This window comes from Phyllobates terribilis, unplaced genomic scaffold (genome assembly GCF_046119375.1).
Source record: "Phyllobates terribilis strain yellow unplaced genomic scaffold, ASM4611937v1 Scaffold_3__8_contigs__length_932513732, whole genome shotgun sequence".
Classification (NCBI taxonomy): domain Eukaryota; kingdom Metazoa; phylum Chordata; class Amphibia; order Anura; family Dendrobatidae; genus Phyllobates; species Phyllobates terribilis.
Window position 1 is genome coordinate 694,868,112 of NW_027362763.1, and position 26,200 is coordinate 694,894,311.

At 40.9% G+C, this 26,200-nt stretch overlaps 1 protein-coding gene across 1 annotated transcript in view; it reads left to right on the forward strand.

The window, feature by feature from the left end:
* The first annotated feature begins 1,728 nt into the window (after positions 1-1,728).
* SLC30A10 (solute carrier family 30 member 10) overlaps positions 1,729-26,200 on the forward strand; it is a 96,436-nt gene continuing 71,964 nt past the window's right edge. The window contains exon 1 of the mRNA XM_073671922.1: positions 1,729-2,247. Within this exon, the coding sequence (XP_073528023.1) occupies positions 1,797-2,247 (451 nt within the window). The 5' untranslated portion in view covers positions 1,729-1,796. The remainder of the gene's footprint in view (positions 2,248-26,200) is intronic.

The following is a 26,200-nucleotide window of genomic DNA, read 5'->3' on the forward strand; positions in this document are numbered from 1 at the left end:
CCTCTCCAGTTCCGTCAGGTTGGATGGTGAACGTTGGTGGAAAGCCATTTTCAGGTTTCTTCAGAGATGCTCAATTGGGTTTAGGTCAGGGCTCTGGCTGGGCCAGTCAAGAATGGTCACAGAGTTGTTCTGAAGCCACTCCTTTGTTATTTTAGCTGTGTGCTTAGGGTCATTGTCTTGTTGGAAGGTGAACCTTCGGCCAAGTCTGAGGTCCAGAGCACTCTGGAAGACGTTTTCATCCAGGATATCTCTGTGCTTGCCAGCATTCATGTTTCCTTCAGTTGCAACCAGTCGTCCTGTCCCTGCAGCAGAAAAACACCCCCATAGCATGATTCTGCCTTCACCATGTTTCACTGTTGGGATTGTATTGGGCAGGTGATGAGCAGTGCCTGGTTTTCTCCACATATACAGCTCAGAATTATCACCAAAAAGTTATATCTTCGTCTCATCAGACCAGAGAATCTTATTTCTCATAGTCTAGGAGTCCTTCATGTGTTTTTGAGCAAACTCTATGTGGGCTTTCATATGTCTTGCACTGAGGAGAGGCTTCCGTCGGGCCACTCTGCCATAAAGGCCCGACTTGTGGAGGGCTGCAGTGATAGTTGACTTTGTGGCACTTTCTCCCATCTCCCTACTGCATCTCTGGAGCTCAGCCACAGTGATCTTGGGGTTCTTCTTTACCTCTCTCACCAAGGCTCTTCTCCCACAATTGCTCAGTTTGGCTGGATGGCCAGGTCTAGGAAGACTTCTGGTGGTCCCAAACTTCTTCCATTTAAGGATTATGAAGGCCACTTTGCTCTTAGGAGCATTGAGTAATGCAGAAATTCTTTTGTAACCTTGGCTAGATCTGTGCCTTGCCACAATCCTGTCTCTGAGCTCCTTGGGCAGTTCCTTTGAGCTCATGATTCTCATTTGGTCTGACAGAACCATCTCAAGAAGGATCACAAGGAAATGGACAGCATGTGACTTAAATATGAGTGTCTGAGCAAAGATTCTGAATACTTATGACCATGTGATATTTAAGTTTTTCTTTTTTAATAAATTTGCAAAAATTTCTACATTTCTGTTTTTTTTTTCAGTCAAGATGGGGTGCAGAGTGTACTTTAATTAGAAAAAAATGAACTTTTTAGAATTTACCAAATGGCTGCAATGAAATAGAGTGAAAAATTTAAAGGGGTCTGAATACTTTCTGTACCCACTGTATACACTACACCGCACGGTACACATCCTCTATATACTGCAGCACACGGGACACATCCTCTATATACTACACCACACGGGACACATCCTCTATATACAGTACTACACCTCACAGAAGAACGGGAAATAAGAAGTTAAAGGGATTGTACAAAGTGTATAGGTTATTCCATATTAATAGGATATTTAGTGATCGCTGAGGGTCCTACCACTGAAACGCTCTGTGAGTCTCTTAGATGCGGTTCTGTAGAGCTGCATGTCAATGAAACGGAGATGAGACCTCCGGAGAAAGACAATCACTTTATTCTGGCAATTATATTGCTACCATTTTATCGGTTTATATAACTGTGACATCAATGGATTTGTTGCAGGGTTATACCATAGACCCGGTTCCTGAGTCTAGTAGCCCTCACATCTCCTGTTTCCTCAGGTAATAATACACCTTCGCTTTAATGGCCTGTTAAAAAACAAAGTTATTATTTTACAGTGTCATAAAACCAGATTGTAAACTGTGATTGGTATAAGATATAAGGTAGCTGTGAGCCATACAGAGAGCTGCTCAGTCCCAGCTCAGTCAGCGCTCCAGTGAGAGTCCAGCTATGGGTCGTTACACGGGCAAATCTGCGCGCCTGGTCTTCATGTGCGTGGTCCATTTCTTCTTGTTCATAGCAGAGTTGGCGATAGGATACATAGGGAACTCCCTCTCCCTCTCCTCCGATGGCTTTGCCGTCCTTTCCCACCTCATTTCTATGATAATTGGTCTATTGGGCGTCCGGTTTAGTCGAGTCCAATGGCACAAGAGAAACACCTACGGCTTCCTAAGAGCGGATGCCGTTGGCGCTTTTGGTAACGGAGTCTTTGCCTGCGCTCTTATGTTCAGCATCCTTGTGGAAGCCATCAAGAGGTTTATCGAGCCGGAGAAGACAGAAAACGCTCTGCTGGTGCTAATCGCCGGGGTAGTCGGCCTGGCCATTAATGTGTTAAACTACGTCATCTTTATGGACTGCTGCTTTCCCAAAAAGTCGGGAGATAATCGCGACCACGAGAAAGGTAAATGAACAATTGTTTTAATGAATGAATAATGGTATGTCACCAACTTTCATGGACTCCTGAACAGCAGATCTTCTATCGATCACTTCTATTGATCATATATGATGATCCATTGATGGCACGCCTAAAGTTATGATCATGCGTCCCAAAATCTCCATATTTGGTTTATCTTTGCTGCAGGAAAGCGTTTTTTGATCCCTATTTTTGTTGCAGGTGGCTGCCTGTCTCACTCATTTCAGTAGCTAAGCCAGCCCCCTTCACTTTCCCTATATCAGCCATGACAGGCGCTTCATTGGTGGACTTTTTTTTATATATATTATAAATTGATATAATATTAATAATAATAAAAAAAGAAGCTGTACAACCTATGTGGATGCAAAACTTATCCAAGGGTACCGAATGAGCATCTCCCAGACAAAAATCCAAAACATGAGGCAGCACATCCAACATGATGAAGGAAAAAAAAGAGTGTAAGATGCCTTTATTTAACCGCACTTGGGTTGAGAAAAGGCTCCATAGAAAGCTGAAATGTAGCTGGTGTGGGTGAATAGAGGATCCTTACATTGGTTTTCACCCTATTAGATATGAGTAGATAGATAGATAGACACGAGAAGTAGATAGATAGATATTAGAAATAGAAGGATAGATACATAGATATACTGTAGATAGAAAGATTGTAGATAGATAGATAATAGATAGATATGAGAAATAGATAGATACTGTAGATAGATAATAGATAGATGATAGATAGATGAAGATAAATTATAGATAGATAGAAATGAGAGATAGAAAGACGTGAAATAGAATGATAGATAGATAGACATGAGATATAGATAAATTATACATAGATAGCTAGGAGATAGATAGATAATAGATAGATAGGAAATAGATAGATAGATAATGATAGATAGATAATAGATAGATAGATAATGATTGATAGATAATAGATAGATAGATAGATAGATAGACAGATAATAGATAGATAGGAGATGGATAGATAGATAGATAGATAGATAGATAGATAGATAGATAGATAGATAATAGATAGATAGATAATAGATGATAGATAGATAGATAGATAGCTGATAGATTAGATTATAGATAGATAACGTTGTTGGAGTATGTATTAATCATTCTATGTAAGAGGTGAATGTCTGACAATCCACAGCCACAACAGCGGAGGATCAGGATAACCTGGCACATAACTTTAAGAATATATAAAGGGGGCGAGCAAACTGTTACATTTTGTGGAGGCCACAGGGGTTAATATCCATTTTACACACTTGGTTATAAGAACAATCACCACCTTTCAAATTATTCCTGGAAAAAAATGTTCTAAATATTAAAAATGGACTGGGTAGAATGAAGCCTTCTTACATAAGGAGCAGAAAGTCAGAGAACTGTTTTTTGAAACCTGGGAATCTTCTGTCACCATATTACCAAACAATCTGCAAACTGATATTAATTGTTTCAGCTCATCCGTGTGGTGTCAAGAAAGAATTGTTGCATTGAGGGGATGTCCCCTTATGATAAGGATCTCGTGGCGGGGGGATCCGCATGGTCTGTGTACATTTTACCTAATATTGTTTGATAGAAGAAAAATGTTCTACCTCCAATATGGTCTGAAAATGCAGGTCATTATTTGAGTAGATGAAAAACCTTAATACAACTCCATTAGACTAATTGGAGGAATCACCTATTTATGTAACTACATTTCTGGACGAATATATTTTTTTATAACAGTCCAAACGATGGCCGGCACTCACATTTTCAGAAAAGAATTGCTTTATTGATCCAGTGGTATAAAAGGCACAAAAAATGGTTGAACGCAACAGCACAACAATTAAAAAAGCAGAAAAGAAATATCCGCTGCGCTCCCAGGCAACATGTTTCAGACCAGCATGGTCCTTTATCAAGCCTGACCAGGTAGATGTAGATCTGAAACATGTTGCCTGGGAGCGCAGCGGATATTTCTTTTCTGCTTTTTTAATTGTTGTGCTGTTGCGTTCAACCATTTTTTTATGCTACTTATACTGCTAGTTCAATAAAGCAATTCTTTTAACCCCTTCACGCCGCAGCCAATTTTCATTTCCATTTTTTCCTCCCCTTCTTCCCAGAGCCATAACTCTTTCATATTTCCATCCATATGAAGGCTTGTTTTTTTTGCCGGACGAGTTTTGAATGTCACCATTCCTTTTCCCATATAGTGTACTGGAAAATGGGAAAAAAAATTCCAAGTGCGGTGAAATTGTGAACCCCCCCCCCCCCCACACACAATTCTGACATTGTTTTTTGGGAAATGTTTTTACGGTGTACATTTTTGCATTTTGTGGTAAAAACAACCATGCAATATGATTCTCCTCATCAATACGATTACAGCGATACCAAACATGTCCAGTTTTTTTTTTATTATTTTAGTGGTGAAAAAAAATCAGAAATTTTAAAAAACAAATATGGGGGATTTTTGTCGCCATTTTTTTAGAGTCCCGTAACATTTTCATTTTTCGTCCAATGGAGCTGTGTGATAGCTTATTTTTTTGCGGGGCGAGATGAAGTTTTTTATTAGTACTATTTTGGGATAGGTGTGACTTTTTGATTGCCTGTTACAGCATTTATTGAGACACTACGGCGACCAAAAAACGTAATTTTGGCGTTCTTGTATTTTTACAGTGTTTACTGATCGAGTTAATTTTTTTATATTTTGATGCATCTAACTTTTGTGAATGCGGTGATTCCACATATGTGTATTTTTTAAATATCTTTATTTTCAATGGGGGGAAAGATGGGTGATTTGAACTTTTATTTATTTATTTTTTTTTATTCATATTTTTAAAAAAAACTTTTTTTTTTATTTATTTTTTTACTTTTTCCTGATCTTCTTAGCCCCCTTATAAGGGAACTTAAAGATGCTATCGTCCGATCGCTTGTCCTATATGCAGCGATGAGAAAGTTCCACATTTGGAACGAAACGTCGCCATTATGACTTTGCGTCAATAAATCACATAATATTTTTTGTCTTCAGAGTGCTGCCTTCACCCTCTTTGAATATAGATAATTAGATAGATAGAAAAAAAAAAGTTAAAGTGGTCAGCAGCACGCCACAGCAAATTCCATGCAAAAATATATTGGCCAATGTGAACAGGTGACAACAGCCTTAGGCTTTATTCACACGTTGCGTTTTTGCAGAGTTTTTTTGCTGCATTTTTTTTCATGCAAATTTTTACCTGCGTTTTACAATACCAGCAAAGTCTGAGATTTCAGAAATCTCATGCACACGTCTTGTTTTTTTTTTCCTGACCATTTTATCAGAGCGCTGCGTTTTTGCAAAAAGCAGCATGCCATTTCTTTCAGCGTTTTTTCAGCGTTTTTCACCCATAGAAAGCAATGAGTAAGTGCAAAAACACAGGTATCAGGTTTTGCTGCGTTTTTTGGTGTCAAAACCTGAGGAAGTTGAATCATGTTTTATTTTTTATGCACTAAACTTTATTAGCATTCACAAGAGACAAATGTTCCCTGACAAAAACGCAGTTAAAAAAATGCAGCAATAACTCAGCAAAACCTGCTTTTTTTAAGCAGCTTCTTTACTGCCAAGAGAGCAGGTTTTGCCTGGAGAAAAAAAAAACATAGCAAAAAACGCAACATGTGAACATAGTCTAATAGGGGAAAAAAACTGCTGCACTGAAACCATGGAATATAATACAATGTGATTAATGATGCCAGTTCTGCAGGGATCACAATTGGTGACACAGCAAGTATCGCATAAAAATGGACATCACCCTCGGTCAAACATCTAAACAGACGTATCGACTATAAGGGCTCTTTCACAGGTCCTGATATTTCCGGTACTGGAAAAAACAGTACAGGAGATATCCGTGTGTCCATGTGCCGCCTGTGTGCCCCATGAGGAGCACACGTACCGGCGCCTGGGAAACAGTGATAAGTTAGCACTGTTACCAAGCACCGGCTGCTGAATGCTGCCCTCATCATTGACTCCTGCAGTGAGCGGCCCCGGAGCTGCGCTCAGCGAGCGGTGTCCTGTCACTCACTGAGCTCAGCACAGCTCCGGGGCCGGTCACTGCAGGAGTCATGCTCCCCGGCTCCTCTGCGTGGGCGGTCGCATGGATTACAGCGGGGGACACTTAGGACTGGTGAGTATAAGGATTTTTTTATTTTATTCTTGTTTTTACAGTTGGGGACAGTGGGAGCAGAATACTACTCTCATCATTATCCCCATCTGGTGCTGAACGCAGCGCAAGCAGGGGACAATGATGAGGGCAGCGTTCAGCACCCGGTGCTTGGGAGCAGCGCTAACTGTACACTGATTCCCAAGCGCCGGTACGTGTCACACTGATTGCATGTGTGCGGGACGTTTTGCAGCCCATGCTGTGGGTAAAAAACGGACACACCAATGTGCTTTACCCACAGACAATTGGTCAGTGTTAACACACGTACATGTGCGCAGAATTCATTTGAATGGGTCTACGTGTGTCAGTGTCTCAAGTATGTGTGGAAACTGTCACCACAAATACCGGACACACTGACGTGGAAAGAGGCCTAAAGCAGTTCACACACAGAGCAGTATATTCAGTAGAAATTAAAAAAAACATCACGTCCACTTTAAGTATAAAAGGTTGCGTTCTCACGATGAGTTTTTGATGAGTTTTAGGAGCTCTGTATTTTCGTTGTGCAAAAACCGCAGCACCTTACAAATTCGGCAAAGTGGATGGGATTTCTAAAAATGTCGTGCCTGTTGTGCTTTTTTTTTTTGACGCTGTGTAAATTGACCTGCGGGGCGTTTTTTGAAATCTGCAACAAGTCAGTTTTTCTTGCGGAGACGCTGAGTTTTATGTGCGGATTTTCCCCATAGAATTGAATTAGATGTGAAAAATCCGCAAGTCAAAAACGGCCTATGAGTTTTAAGTGCGTTTCCGCTATGGAAATACTCTAAAAACGCATGTGTGACTATACTGATAAAGTTTTGACAAAGCCAAATAACAGGAAATATTTAAAACTCGACATATCAGAGAGAGACAAAAAACCGTAGCGTTTTTTGATAAAAATGCATGTAAGCAAAAAAAAATGCAAGTGACCTCAATTACCTAATGCTGCGCTTCCGCGATGAGCTTTTGGTGATTTTTTGATGCTGCAGATTTTTTGTACCATTTCTGCACCTATTTTTGATGCTTTTTTTACATGCATTTTTATCGGGTTTTTGATGCCGCTTTATTGGTGCAGTCATGTACGTATTACATACTTTTTAGACGTGTTTCCGTAGTGGAAACACACTATGCGTTTTTTTATCTGTGCATTTTCCACATCTAATGCAAGTATATAGGGAAAATCCGCACATTAAAATCAGCATACCCGCAATAGAAATTGACATGTTGCAGATTTGAAACCCGCACCGCAGGTCAGTTTACGTGGAGCAAAAAATCCCATCCACTTTGCTGGAACTTTAAGACGCTGCGTTTTTAATGCAGCGAAATACACAGCATCAAAAAACTCACCAAAAAGTCAATGTGGGCACAAAGCTAATAGTAAAAATACTGCAAAGAAAACAAATTATTTGCAAACTATAGATCATTTTTTTTTCAAGAAAGACATATAGACAGCTTAAAGGGATTGTCCTTTAACACGACATCTCTGAGGATGACTGTTCAAACTTCAAGTCGCTTTAGCTCTGATATTACCTGATGTGGACGTTTTTTATGATGTTTACAGGAATCCCTATTAGTTATGCAATGACCGTGTAGATTGTACGCTATCACGGGTAGGACATTCCCTTCTAATCTACACACGCTTCAAGTTCAGAAAACGCCATTGAAAAGGAGAGTTGAGGAGTTTTCTGCTTTAAAAACAGGACATTTTTTTTACCACTGGAAACAGACACAGTGTGAACATGCCCTTAATATCTACTGCAGTCTATGCAAATAAGGAAGCAGAGAGCACTTTCTATAAGAGAGTCTTTCTATAAATGAGGTAGGAGACCAGTGGTGTAACCGTAGGGGTGCCTAAAGGGGGACCCAAAAGCCCCTGTGCCCTGTAAGTAGACACTAACATTAAAAAATAACATATTGTAGGTGTAGGGGGCTATTATATGATTTTCAGGGAGCAAGAACTTTAAAGGGGCTGTTTGGGCTAATATTCATGGGAAATAGATAGACTCCAATACCCGGCACGCTCATTGGTCAGATGTACAGGTGCTTCTCACAAAATTAGAATATCATCAAAAAGTTAATTTATTTCAGTTCTTCGATACAAAAAGTGAAACTCCTATATTATATAGAGTCATTACACACAGAGTGATCTATTTCAAGTGTTTATTTCTGTTAATGCTGATGATTATGGCTTATAGCCAATGAAAACACAAAAGTCATTATCTCAGTAAACTAGAATAATTAACAAAAACACCTGCAAAGGCTTCCTAAGCGTTTAAAAAGGTCCCTTAGTCTGTTTCAGTAGGCTCCACAATCATGGGGAAGACTGCTGACTTGACAGATGTCCAGAAGGCAGTCATTGACACACTCCACAAGGAGGGTAAGCCATAAAAGGTCATTGCTAAAGAAGCTGGCTGTTCACAGAGTCCTGTATCCAAGCATATTAATGGAAAGTTGAGTGGAAGGAAAAAGTGTGGCAGAAAAAGGTGCACAAGCAACCGGGATAACCGCAGCCTTGAAAGGATTGTTAAGAAAAGGCCATTCAAAAATTTGGGGGAGATTCACAAGGAGTGGACTGCTGCTGGAGTCATTGCTTCAAGAGCCTCCACACACAGACTTATCCAGGACATGGGCTACAAGTGTCACATTTCTTGTGTCAAGCCACTCATGACCAATAGACAACGCCAGAAGTGTCTTACCTGGGCCAAGGAGAAGAAGACCTGGACTGTTCTCAGTGGCCCAAGGTGTTGTTTTCTGATGAAAGTAAATTTTGCATTTCATTTGGAAATCAAGGTCCCAGAGTCTGGAGGAAGAGTGGAGAGGCCACAATCCAAGCTGCTTGAGGTGTAGTGTGAAGCTTCCACAATCAGTGATGGTTTGGGAAGCCATGTCATCTGCTGGTGTAGGTCCACTGTGTTTTATCAAGACCAAAGTCAGCGCAGCCGTCTACCAGGCCATTTTAGAGCTCTTCATGCTTCTGTGGCGCCCCTGAGGGTTCAGTTGCCACAGAGGTATTGCATCTCACCCAGAGGTGTGGTATCTCACTCTCAGGTAAGGAAGGAGTACAGCCCGGGACCCTAACACCTGCATCCAACACTACACTACTCCAGACCAGCTGGAAGGGCAAGATGCTTCGCTTTCCTGCTGAGCCCTGTCCCTGGCTGGAGTGGGGGGAAACAAAGTAGGGGGAGCCATGTAGTGGGTGTGGATGGAGGAAGTAAATCAGGGGAGCATTGAAAGAAGTGATATAAAAGAGAGAGTGGAACAATCTAGAAGGAGCAGTCAGAGGAGGACAGTGAGAGGAGCAGGAGCTCTGTAGGAGCTCTGCTCAGGAGGAGGGCCTACCAGAGAGGCCCAGACTGAAAGAGAGAGAGAGAGAAAGAGAGAGGAGCTGGAGAAAGGCCCCAGGAACTTGGAAGGGACCCAAGGGGTCCGGAAGTGCTGGAGGCCACCCGTACAACTGAATCTACCAGGAGGTGGAGGGGTCAGGTCGCACAGAGGGGACCAGTCCCTAAACTAGCAGAGTTCTTTTAGCCTCAACTAGGAAACCGGAGGCTGCAGTATTACAGGTACTGCAGCCACAAGCCACATCTAATCACCAGAAAGGTGGCAATAGAGGACCCAGGGGACAGAGAAGACTTCGCCCGGCAAGGTCCGCGGCCACTGGCCTGAGACACTGGGTGTGAGGTGCAGGGAGACGGCCAGAAGGAACACACAGAAGGGGGTCCCATTACATACTCCGGAGAGACCTGGGAGTTTGTTGAACTCCACCATGAGTAATCACAGGACGCCGTGGGAAGTTACTCTAGTACTGGTAACTGGAAGTCTAAGAAACCGTGAGTAAACCTTGAGGACTGCACCTTACTGTCTCTGTGATCATTATCTGCGCCATCCTCTGCACTACACCATAACAGCAACATCTACACTGCCCTGGAGCTAAGCTCTACCTGTGGAGAGCTAAACCAACTCTGCTGCATTCACACCAGCTCCAGAGGACCTGCTCCGCAGCGGCGGCTCCATATAGCCGCATACCACAGGTGGCGTCACAAACTGTATATAAAAACTATAAATCCCCTGTAAATAATATTTCCCTTTTGATTGACCGCCCTGGGTCATGGACCGGGTCACCGCCACTGTGACATCTCCCCTAGTAATGACCGGCCAGGCACCGAGTACCCCACGGCCCAGGGGGCACGTCACTTCCCTCTGCCAACAAGCTTTTTGGAGATGGAAATGTCATTCTCCAGCAGGACTTGGCCCCTGTCTACACTGCCAAAAGTACCAATACCTGGTTTACAAACAACAGTATCGCTGTGCTTGATTGGCAGCAAACTCGCCTGACCTTAACCCCATAGAGTATCTATTATAGAGAATATATGGGGTATTGTCAAGAGGAAGATGAGAGACACCAGACCCAACAATGCAGACGAGCTGAAGGCTGCTATCAAAGCAACCTGGGCTTCCATAACACCTCAGCAGTGCCACAGGCTGATCGCCTCCATGCCACATTGCCGCATTGATGCAGTAATTGATGCAAAAGGAGCCCCGACCAAGTACTGAGGGCATTTACTGACCAGACATTTCAGTAGGATAACATTTCAGATTTTAAAAACATTTTTCAAGCTGGTGTTATAAAGTATTCTAATTTACTGAGATAATGACTTTTGTGTCTTCATTGGCTGTAAACCATAATCATCAACATTAACAGAAATAAACACTTGAAATAGATCACTCTGTGTGTAATGACTCTATATAATATAGGAGTTTCACTTTTTGTATTGAAGAACTGAAATAAATTAACTTTTTGATGATATTCTAATTTTGTGAGAAGCTCCTGTATACAGCAAACTCAGCCGGACCATCACAGCTCCGTTCACTTTGTGGTGGCTGCTTCTCTTGAACTTGATTGATGGGGGTACTCAATGTTGTTCCCCCACCGATGGGGATAGTTCAACAATATCAACCATCAAGGGCTTAGACAACCCCTTTACGTGTAGGTGGGATACACTGAGTGGATATGCAGCATATTTTGCATTTTTTTTTTCTAAGTAAAAAAAAAAAAATGCTGCTTATTACAGATACAAAATTTTAGAGGAGATTTTCCAAAAATTCGTAGTGGAAATGGACTGATTCTGCGCATGTGATATCATCAGGATTTCCATAAAGAAATCTGCAATAAAATACGAACCATTTGTCTATGATGTCACTAGCCCCACCTGGTGGTCACAATTGGTGCTACATATTTTTTTCTACTAGTTTGGCACCTGCAAAATTCTGAAAGCATAAAGTTACTAAGAGGTACTTTTTTTTTTCGTTCTCTTTTTAGTCCCTATGGATATTTACTGCAGGAAACCGATGTGCTGTTATTAAGTACATATAAACATTGTAATTAAGTTGTGAACAGAAGTAGCTTGAAAAGTTTCTTTAAAAATTAAAAGTTGCAGAAAAAAACACCTACTAAAAAAACCCCACTGCAAATATTTAATGCATGTATTTTCTGATATTATCGCATATTCACATATTCCACTGCTGCGATCCCCCCATTATCACAAGAACAGGGGTTGATACTACCGTATGAGATAGCGAAGGACTGTATCTTCCATTAGTCCCATACACAATGATTGCAGGAGTATTTTGCAGGTGTGATCACTAATGCATTCAGTTGGAGGACCCCTTTAAAGGCTATATCCACCTTTGCAATTAATCTCCTTATGCATCTACTGTAAAAAGAAAAAAAAATGAATATGATTAAATGTTTCCTACTGTTTTGTGTATACAGTGGTAGCCAAAAGTATTGGCACCCCTGCAATTCTGTCAGATAATACTCAGTTTCTTCCTGAAAATGATTGCAATCACAAATTCTTTGGTATTATTATCTTCATTTAATTTGTCTTCAAATGAAAAAACACAAAAAAGAATGAAGCAAAAATCATCATTTCACACAAAACTCCAAAAATGGGCCAGACAAAAGTATTGGCACCCTCAGCCTAATACTTGGTTGCACAACCTTTAGCCAAAATAACTGCGAACAACCACTTCCGGTTGGAGTTTGGACACACCTTCTCATTTAAAGATTTTTCTGTATTTTCATGACTATGAAAATTGTACATTCACACTGAAGGCATCAAAACTATGAATTAACACATGTGGAATTATATACTTAATAAAAAAGTGTGAAACAACTGAAAATATGTCTTATATTCTAGGCTCTTCAAAGTAGCCACCTTTTGCTTTGATGACTGCTTTGCACACTCTTGACATTCTCTTGATGAGCTTCAAGAGGTAGTCACCAGAAATGGTCTTCCAACAATCTTGAAGGAGCTCCCAGAGATGCTTAGCACTTGTTGGCCCTTTTGCCTTCACTCTGCGGTCCAGCTCACCCCAAACCATCTCGATTGGGTTCAGGTCTGGTGACTGTGGAGGCCAGCTCATCTGGCGTAGCACCCCATCACTCTCTTTCTTGGTCAAATAGCCCTTACACAGCCTGGAGGTGTGTTTGGGGTCATTGTCCTGTTGAAAAATAAATGATGGTCCAACTAAACGCAAACCGGATGGAATAGCATGCCGCTGCAAGATGCTGTGGTAGCCATGCTGGTTCAGTATGCCTTCAATTTTGAATAAATCCCCAACAGTGTCACCAGCAAAGCACCCCCACAACATCACACCTCCTCCTCCATGCTTCACGGTGGGAACCAGGCATGTAGAGTCCATCCGTTCACCTTTTCTGCGTCGCACAAAGACACGGTGGTTGGAACCAAAGATCTCAAATTTGGACTCATCAGACCAAAGCACAGATTTCCACTGGTCTAATGTCCATTCCTTGTGTTCTTTAGCCCAAACAAGTCTCTTCTGCTTGTTGCCTGTCCTTAGCAGTGGTTTCCTAGCAGCTATTTTATCATGAAGGCCTGCTGCACAAAGTCTCCTCTTAACAGTTGTTGAAGAGATGTGTCTGCTGCTAGAACTCTGTGTGGCATTGACCTGGTCTCTGATCTGAGCTGCTGTTAACCTGCGATTTCTGAGGCTGGTGACTCGGATAAACTTATCCTCAGAAGCAGAGGTGACTCTTGGTCTTCCTTTCCTGGGGCGGTCCTCATGTGAGCCAGTTTCTTTGTAGCGCTTGATGGTTTTTGCAACTGCACTTGGGAACACTTTCAAAGTTTGCCCAATTTTTCAGACTGACTGACCTTCATTTCTTAAAGTAATGATGACCACTCGTTTTTCTTTACTTAGATGCTTTTTTCTTGCCATAATACAAATTCTAACAGTCTATTCAGTAGGACTATCAGCTGTGTATCCACCTGACTTCTGCACAACACAACTGATGGTCCCAACCCCATTTATAAGGCAAGAAATCCCACTTATTAAACCAGACAGGGCACACCTGTGAAGTGAAAACCATTTCCGGTGACTACCTCTTGAGCTCTTCAAGAGAATGCCAAGAGTGTGCAAAACAGTCATCAAAGCAAAAGATGACTACTTTGAAGAACCTAGAATATAAGACATATTTTCAGTTGTTTCACACTTTTTTGTTAAGTATATAATTCCACATGTGTTAATTCATAGTTTTGATGCCTTCAGTGTGAATGTACAATTTTCATAGTCATGAAAATACAGAAAAATCTTTAAATGAGAAGGTGTGTCCAAACTTTTGGTCTGTACTGTAGATACAGACTGCATAGATATAGATTACATAAAAACAGACGTGTGTAGTCTGGTCCTGCAGTCATGTGCTACTCCTCTATACCCTAATTCTTGCTAACACTTACCATATGTATATCAGTAAGACGTGGGGGACACATGAGGGCAATATGACTGCAGGATCAGGCTACACAGATACCGACTACACAGATAGAAACTACACAGATAGAGACTACACAGATAGAGACTACACAGATAGAGACTACACAGATAGAGACTACACAGATAGAGACTACACAGATAGAGACTACACAGATAGAGACTACACAGATAGAAACTACACAGATAGAAACTACACAGATAGAGACTACACAGATAGAAACTACACAGATAGAAACTACACAGACACAGACTACACAGATAGAGACTACACAGATAGAGACTACACAGATAGAGACTACACAGATAGAGACTACACAGATAGAAACTACACAGATAGAGACTACACAGATAGAGACTACACAGAGAGAGACTACACAGATAGAGACTACACAGATAGAGACTACACAGATAGAAACTACACAGATAGAAACTACACAGATAGAGACTACACAGATAGAGACTACACAGAGAGAGACTACACAGATAGAGACTACACAGATAGAAACTACACAGATAGAGACTACACAGATAGAAACTACACAGATAGAGACTACACAGATAGAGACTACACAGATAGAAACTACACAGATAGAAACTACACAGAGAGAGACTACACAGAGAGAGACTACACAGAGAGAGACTACACAGAGAGAGACTACACAGACAGAGACTACACAGACAGAGACTACACAGACAGAGACTACACAGATAGAGACTACACAGATAGAAACTACACAGATAGAAACTACACAGATAGAAACTACACAGAGAGAGACTACACAGAGAGAGACTACACAGATAGAGACTACACAGATAGAGACTACACAGATAGAGACTACACAGATAGAAACTACACAGATAGAGACTACACAGATAGAAACTACACAGATAGAGACTACACAGATAGAGACTACACAGATAGAGACTACACAGATAGAGACTACACAGATAGAGACTACACAGATAGAAACTACACAGATAGAAACTACACAGAGAGAGACTACACAGAGAGAGACTACACAGAGAGAGACTACACAGATAGAGACTACACAGACAGAGACTACACAGATAGAGACTACACAGATAGAGACTACACAGATAGAGACTACACAGATAGAGACTACACAGACACAGACTACACAGACACAGACTACACAGATAGAGACTACACAGATAGAAACTACACAGATAGAGACTACACAGATAGAGACTACACAGATAGAGACTACACAGATAGAAACTACACAGATAGAGACTACACAGATAGAAACTACACAGACAGAGACTACACAGACAGAGACTACACAGACAGAGACTACACAGACAGAGATTACACAGACACAGACTACACAGAGAGAGACTACACAGATAGAGACTACACAGATAGAAACTACACAGATAGAAACTACACAGATAGAGACTACACAGATAGAGACTACACAGATAGAAACTACACAGATAGAGACTACACAGATATAGACTACACAGATATAGACTACACAGATAGAGACTACACAGATAGAGACTGCATAGATAGAGACTACACAGATAGAGACTACACAGATAGAAACTACACAGACACAGACTACACAGACAGAGACTACACAGACAGAGATTACACAGACACAGACTACACAGAGAGAGACTACACAGATAGAGACTACACAGATAGAAACTACACAGATAGAAACTACACAGATAGAGACTACACAGATAGAGACTACACAGATAGAAACTACACAGATAGAGACTACACAGATATAGACTACACAGATATAGACTACACAGATAGAGACTACACAGATAGAGACTGCATAGATAGAGACTACACAGATAGAGACTACACAGATAGAAACTACACAGACACAGACTACACAGACAGAGACTACACAGATAGAGACTACACAGATAGAGACTGCATAGATAGAGACTACACAGATAGAGACTACACAGATAGAGACTACACAGATAGAGACTACACAGATAGAAACTACACAGATAGAGACTACACAGATAGAGACTACACAGATAGAGACTACACAGATAGAGACTACACAGATAGAGACTACACAGAGAGAGACTACACAGACACAGACTACACAGATAGAGACTACACAGATAGAGACTACACAGATAGAAACTACACAGACAGAGACTACACAGATAGAAACTACACAGACAGAAACTACACAGACAGAGACTACACAGACAGAGACTACACAGACAGAGACTACACAGACAGAAACTACACAGACAGAGACTACACAGACAGAGACTACACAGAGAGAGACTACACAGATAGAAACTACACAGATAGAGACTACGCAGATAGAGACTACGCAGATAGAGACTACGCAGATAGAGACTACGCAGATAGAAACTACGCAGATAGAGACTACGCAGATAGAGACTACACAGATAGAGACTACACAGATAGAGACTACACAGATAGAAACTACACAGATAGAGACTACACAGATAGAGACTACACAGATAGAGACTACACAGATAGAGACTACACAGATAGAAACTACACAGATAGAAACTACACAGATAGAAACTACACAGATAGAAACTACACAGATAGAAACTACACAGATAGAAACTACACAGATAGAAACTACACAGATAGAAACTACACAGATAGAAACTACACAGATAGAGACTACACAGATAGAAACTACACAGAAACTACACAGATAGAAACTACACAGATAGAGACTACACAGATAGAGACTACACAGATAGAGACTACACAGATAGAAACTACACAGATAGAGACTACACAGATAGAGACTACACAGATAGAGACTACACAGATAGAAACTACACAGATAGAGACTACACAGATAGAGACTACACAGATAGAGACTACACAGATAGAGACTACACAGATAGAGACTACACAGATAGAGACTACACAGATAGAGACTACACAGATAGAGACTACACAGATAGAAACTACACAGATAGAAACTACACAGATAGAGACTACACAGATAGAGACTACACAGATAGAGACTACACAGACACAGACTACACAGATAGAGACTACACAGATAGAGACTACACAGATAGAGACTACACAGATAGAGACTACACAGACACAGACTACACAGATAGAAACTACACAGACACAGACTACACAGATAGAAACTACACAGATAGAGACTACACAGATAGAGACTACACAGATAGAGACTACACAGACAGAGACTACACAGAGAGAGACTACACAGAGAGAGACTACACAGATAGAGACTACACAGATAGAGACTACACAGATAGAGACTACACAGATAGAGACTACACAGATAGAAACTACACAGAAACTACACAGATAGAGACTACACAGATAGAGACTACACAGACACAGACTACACAGACAGAGACTACACAGACAGAGACTACACAGACAGAGACTACACAGATAGAGACTACACAGATAGAGACTACACAGATAGAGACTACACAGATAGAGACTGCATAGATAGAGACTACACAGATAGAGACTGCATAGATAGAGACTGCATAGATAGAGACTACACAGACAGAGACTACACAGACAGAGACTACACAGACACAGACTACACAGACACAGACTACACAGACACAGACTACACAGATAGAGACTACACAGACAGAGACTACACAGATAGAGACTACACAGATAGAGACTACACAGATAGAGACTACACAGATAGAAACTACACAGATAGAGACTACACAGACAGAGACTACACAGACAGAGACTACACAGACAGAGACTACACAGATAGAGACTACACAGATAGAGACTGCATAGATAGAGACTACACAGATAGAGACTACACAGATAGAGACTACACAGATAGAGACTACACAGATAGAGACTACACAGATAGAGACTACACAGACACAGACTACACAGACAGAGACTACACAGATATAGACTACACAGATATAGACTACACAGATAGAGACTACACAGATAGAGACTACACAGATAGAGACTGCACAGATAGAGACTACACAGATAGAGACTACACAGATAGAGACTACACAGATAGAGACTACACAGATAGAGACTGCATAGATAGAGACTACACAGATAGAGACTACACAGATAGAGACTACACAGATAGAAACTACACAGACACAGACTACACAGACAGAGACTACACAGATAGAGACTACACAGATAGAGACTGCATAGATAGAGACTACACAGATAGAGACTACACAGATAGAGACTACACAGATAGAGACTACACAGATAGAAACTACACAGATAGAGACTACACAGATAGAAACTACACAGAGAGAGACTACACAGATAGAGACTACACAGATAGAGACTACACAGATAGAGACTACACAGAGAGAGACTACACAGATAGAGACTACACAGATAGAGACTACACAGATAGAGACTACACAGAGAGAGACTACACAGAGAGAGACTACACAGAGAGAGACTACACAGAGAGAAACTACACAGAGAGAAACTACACAGATAGAGACTACACAGAGAGAGACTACACAGATAGAAACTACACAGATAGAGACTACACAGATAGAGACTACACAGTTAGAGACTACACAGATAGAGACTACACAGATAGAAACTACACAGATAGAGACTACACAGAAACTACACAGATAGAGACTACACAGATAGAAACTACACAGATAGAGACTACACAGATAGAGACTACACAGATAGAGACTACACAGATAGAAACTACACAGATAGAGACTACACAGACAGAGACTACACAGACAGAGACTACACAGACAGAGACTACACAGACAGAGACTACACAGACACAGACTACACAGAGAGAGACTACACAGATAGAAACTACACAGATAGAAACTACACAGATAGAAACTACACAGATAGAAACTACACAGATAGAGACTACACAGATAGAGACTACACAGATAGAGACTACACAGATAGAAACTACACAGATAGAGACTACACAGATAGAGACTACACAGATAGAAACTACACAGATAGAGACTACACAGATAGAAACTACACAGATAGAGACTACACAGATAGAGACTACACAGATAGAGACTACACAGATAGAGACTACACAGATAGAAACTACACAGATAGAGACTACACAGATAGAGACTACACAGATAGAGACTACACAGATAGAGACTACACAGATAGAAACTACACAGATAGAAACTACACAGATAGAGACTACACAGATAGAGACTACACAGATAGAGACTACACAGACAGAGACTACACAGAGAGAGACTACACAGAGAGAGACTACACAGAGAGAGACTACACAGATAGAAACTACACAGATAGAGACTACACAGATAGAGACTACACAGAGAGAGACTACACAGAGAGAGACTACACAGAGAGAGACTACACAGAGAGAGACTACACAGAGAGAGACTACACAGAGAGAGACTACACAGATAGAGACTACACAGATAGAGACTACACAGATAGAGACTACACAGATAGAAACTACACAGATAGAGACTACACAGATAGAAACTACACAGATAGAAACTACACAGATAGAAACTACACAGATAGAGACTACACAGATAGAGACTACACAGAGAGAGACTACACAGAGAGAGACTACACAGAGAGAAACTACACAGAGAGAAACTACACAGATAGAGACTACACAGATAGAGACTACACAGATAGAAACTACACAGATAGAAACTACACAGACACAGACTACACAGACAGAGACTACACAGATAGAGACTACACAGATAGAGACTACACAGATAGAGACTACACAGATAGAGACTACACAGACACAGACTACACAGATAGAGACTACACAGATAGAGACTACACAGATAGAAACTACACAGAGAGAAACTACACAGATAGAGACTACACAGATAGAAACTACACAGATAGAGACTACACAGATAGAGACTACACAGATAGAGACTACACAGATAGAGACTACACAGATAGAAACTACACAGATAGAAACTACACAGATAGAGACTACACAGATAGAGACTACACAGAGAGAGACTACACAGAGAGAGACTACACAGATAGAGACTACACAGAGAGAGACTACACAGAGAGAGACTACACAGAGAGAGACTACACAGAGAGAGACTACACAGATAGAAACTACACAGATAGAGACTACACAGATAGAGACTGCATAGATAGAGACTACACAGATAGAGACTACACAGATAGAGACTACACAGATAGAGACTACACAGATAGAAACTACACAGATAGAGACTACACAGATAGAGACTACACAGACACAGACTACACAGACACAGACTACACAGACAGAGACTACACAGACAGAGACTACACAGACAGAGACTACACAGATAGAGACTACACAGATAGAGACTACACAGATAGAGACTACACAGATAGAGACTACACAGATAGAGACTACACAGATAGAGACTACACAGATAGAGACTACACAGATAGAAACTACACAGATAGAGACTACACAGATAGAGACTACACAGATAGAGACTACACAGATAGAATCTACACAGATAGAGACTACACAGATAGAAACTACACAGATAGAAACTACACAGATAGAAACTACACAGATAGAGACTACACAGATAGAGACTACACAGATAGAGACTACACAGATAGAGACTACACAGATAGAGACTACACAGATAGAAACTACACAGACAGAGACTACACAGAGAGAGACTACACAGAGAGAGACTACACAGATAGAGACTACACAGATAGAGACTACACAGATAGAGACTACACAGATAGAAACTACACAGATAGAGACTACACAGATAGAGACTACACAGATAGAGACTACACAGATAGAGACTACACAGATAGAGACTACACAGACAGAGACTACACAGACAGAGACTACACAGACAGAGACTACACAGACAGAGACTACACAGACAGAGACTACACAGATAGAGACTACACAGATAGAGACTACACAGATAGAGACTGCATAGATAGAGACTACACAGATAGAGACTGCATAGATAGAGACTGCATAGATAGAGACTACACAGATAGAGACTACACAGATAGAGACTACACAGACACAGACTACACAGACTACACAGATAGAGACTACACAGATAGAGACTACACAGATAGAGACTACACAGATAGAGACTACACAGATAGAAACTACACAGATAGAGACTACACAGACAGAGACTACACAGACAGAGACTACACAGATAGAGACTACACAGATAGAGACTGCATAGATAGAGACTACACAGATAGAGACTACACAGATAGAGACTACACAGACACAGACTACACAGACAGAGACTACACAGATATAGACTACACAGAAAGAGACTACACAGATAGAGACTACACAGATAGAGACTGCATAGTTAGAGACTACACAGATAGAGACTACACAGATAGAGACTACACAGACAGAAACTACACAGACTACACAGACAGAGACTACACAGATAGAGACTACACAGATAGAGACTGCATAGATAGAGACTGCATAGATAGAGACTACACAGATAGAGACTACACAGATAGAGACTACACAGATAGAGACTACACAGATAGAGACTACACAGATAGAGACTACACAGAGAGAGACTACACAGAGAGAGACTACACAGAGAGAAACTACACAGATAGAGACTACACAGATAGAAACTACACAGAGAGAGACTACACAGATAGAAACTACACAGATAGAGACTACACAGATAGAGACTACACAGATAGAAACTACACAGATAGAGACTACACAGAAACTACACAGATAGAGACTACACAGATAGAAACTACACAGATAGAGACTACACAGACAGAGACTACACAGAGAGAGACTACACAGAGAGAGACTACACAGATAGAGACTACACAGATAGAGACTACACAGATAGAGACTACACAGACAGAGACTACACAGAGAGAGACTACACAGAGAGAGACTACACAGAGAGAGACTACACAGAGAGAGACTACACAGATAGAGACTACACAGACAGAGACTACACAGATAGAGACTACACAGACAGAGACTACACAGACAGAGACTACACAGACAGAGACTACACAGACAGAGACTACACAGACAGAGACTACACAGACAGAGACTACACAGATAGAAACTACACAGATAGAGACTACACAGATAGAGACTACACAGAGAGAGACTACACAGAGAGAGACTACACAGATAGAGACTACACAGATAGAGACTACACAGATAGAAACTACACAGAGAGAGACTACACAGATAGAGACTACACAGATAGAGACTACACAGATAGACACTACACAGATAGAGACTACACAGATAGAGACTACACAGATAGAGACTACACAGAGAGAGACTACACAGATAGAGACTACACAGATAGAGACTACACAGATAGAGACTACACAGACAGAGACTACACAGACAGAGACTACACAGATAGAGACTACACAGATAGAGACTACACAGATAGAGACTACACAGACAGAGACTACACAGACAGAAACTACACAGATAGAGACTACACAGATAGAGACTACACAGATAGAAACTACACAGATAGAAACTACACAGATAGAAACTACACAGAGAGAGACTACACAGAGAGAGACTACACAGATAGAGACTACACAGATAGAAACTACACAGATAGAAACTACACAGATAGAGACTACACAGATAGAGACTACACAGATAGAGACTACACAGATAGAAACTACACAGATAGAGACTACACAGATAGAGACTACACAGATAGAAACTACACAGAAACTACACAGATAGAGACTACACAGACACAGACTACACAGATAGAGACTACACAGATAGAAACTACACAGATAGAGACTACACAGACAGAGACTACACAGATAGAAACTACACAGATAGAGACTACACAGATAGAGACTACACAGATAGAAACTACACAGATAGAGACTACACAGATAGAGACTACACAGATAGAAACTACACAGATAGAGACTACACAGATAGAAACTACACAGATAGAAACTACACAGACACAGACTACACAGATAGAGACTACACAGATAGAGACTACACAGATAGAGACTACATAGATAGAGACTACACAGATAGAAACTACACAGATAGAAACTACACAGACTACACAGATAGAGACTACACAGATAGAGACTACACAGACACAGACTACACAGATAGAGACTACACAGATAGAAACTACACAGATAGAGACTACACAGATAGAAACTACACAGATAGAAACTACACAGACACAGACTACACAGATAGAGACTACACAGATAGAGACTACACAGATAGAGACTACACAGATAGAGACTGCATAGATAGAGACTACACAGATAGAGACTGCATAGATAGAGACTACACAGATAGAGACTACACAGATAGAGGCTGCATAGATAGAGACTACACAGATAGAGACTACACAGATAGAGACTACACAGATAGAAACTACACAGACACAGACTACACAGACACAGACTACACAGATAGAAACTACACAGATAGAGGACTACACAGACAGAGACTACACAGATAGAGACTACACAGACACAGACTACACAGATAGAAACTACACAGATAGAGACTACACAGACAGAGACTACACAGATAGAGACTACACAGATAGAGACTACACAGACAGAGACTACACAGATAGAAACTACACAGATAGAGACTACACAGATAGAGACTACACAGATAGAAACTACACAGATAGAGACTACACAGATAGAGACTACACAGATAGAAACTACACAGATAGAAACTACACAGACACAGACTACACAGACACAGACTACACAGATAGAGACTACACAGATAGAAACTACACAGATAGAGACTACACAGACAGAGACTACACAGACAGAGACTACACAGATAGAAACTACACAGATAGAGACTACACAGATAGAGACTACACAGATAGAAACTACACAGATAGAGACTACACAGATAGAGACTACACAGATAGAAACTACACAGATAGAAACTACACAGACACAGACTACACAGATAGAGACTACACAGATAGAGACTACACAGATAGAGACTACACAGATAGAGACTACACAGATAGAGACTACACAGATAGAGACTACACAGATAGAAACTACACAGATAGAAACTACACAGACACAGACTACACAGATAGAGACTACACAGACACAGACTACACAGATAGAGACTACACAGATAGAGACTACACAGATAGAGACTACACAGATAGAGAACTACACAGATAGAAACTACACAGACAGAGACTACACAGATAGAGACTACACAGATAGAGACTACACAGATAGAGACTACACAGATAGAGACTACACAGATAGAGACTACACAGACAGAGACTGCATAGATAGAGACTACACAGATAGAGACTGCATAGATAGAGACAATACACAGATAGAGACTACACAGATAGAGACTACACAGATAGAGACTACACAGATAGAGACTACACAGACACAGACTACACAGATAGAGACTACACAGATGGCACAGACTACACAGATAGAGACTACACAGATAGAAACTACACAGATAGAGACTACACAGATAGAGACTACACAGATAGAGACTACACAGACAGAGACTACACAGACAGAGACTACACAGACAGAGACTACACAGACAGAGACTACACAGATAGAGACTACACAGATAGAGACTACACAGATAGAAACTACACAGATAGAGACTACACAGATAGAACTACACAGATAGAGACTACACAGATAGAGACTACACAGATAGAGACTACACAGATAGAGACTACACAGATAGAAACTACACAGATAGAGACTACACAGATAGAGACTACACAGATAGAGACTACACAGATAGAGACTACACAGATAGAAACTACACAGATAGAAACTACACAGATAGAAGACTACACAGATAGAAACTACACAGATAGAGACTACACAGATAGAGACTACACAGATAGAACTACACAGATAGAGACTACACAGATAGAGACTACACAGATAGATAGAGACTACACAGATAGAAACTACACAGATAGAGACTACACAGATAGAAACTACACAGATAGAGACTACACAGATAGAGACTACACAGATAGAGACTACACAGATAGAGACTACACAGATAGAGACTACACAGATAGAGACTACACAGATAGAGACTACACAGATAGAGACTACACAGATAGAAACTACACAGATAGAGACTACACAGATAGAGACTACACAGATAGAGACTACACAGATAGAGACTACACAGATAGAGACTACACAGATAGAGACTACACAGACAGAAGACTACACAGATAGAGACTACACAGATAGAGACTACACAGATAGAGACTACACAGATAGAGACTACACAGATAGAAACTACACAGACAGAGACTACACAGAGAGAGACTACACAGATAGAGACTACACAGATAGAGACTACACAGATAGAGACTACACAGATAGAGACTACACAGATAGAAACTACACAGATAGAGACTACACAGATAGAAACTACACAGATAGAGACTACACAGAGAGAGACTACACAGACAGAGACTACACAGACAGAGACTACACAGAGAGAGACTACACAGATAGAGACTACACAGACAGAGACTACACAGACAGAGACTACACAGACAGAGACTACACAGACAGAGTCTACACAGACAGAGAACTACACAGACAGAGACTACACAGAGAGAAACTACACAGAGAGAAACTACACAGAGAGAGACTACACAGATAGAGACTACACAGAGAGAGACTACACAGAGGAGAGACTACACAGAGAGAGACTTACACAGATAGAGACTACACAGATAGAAACTACACAGATAGAAACTACACAGAGAGAAACTACACAGAGAGAGACTACACAGAGAGAGACTACACAGAGAGAGACTACACAGAGAGAGACTACACAGATAGAAACTACACAGATAGAGACTTACACAGATATAGAGACTACATAGATAGAAAACTACAGAGAGAGAGACTACAC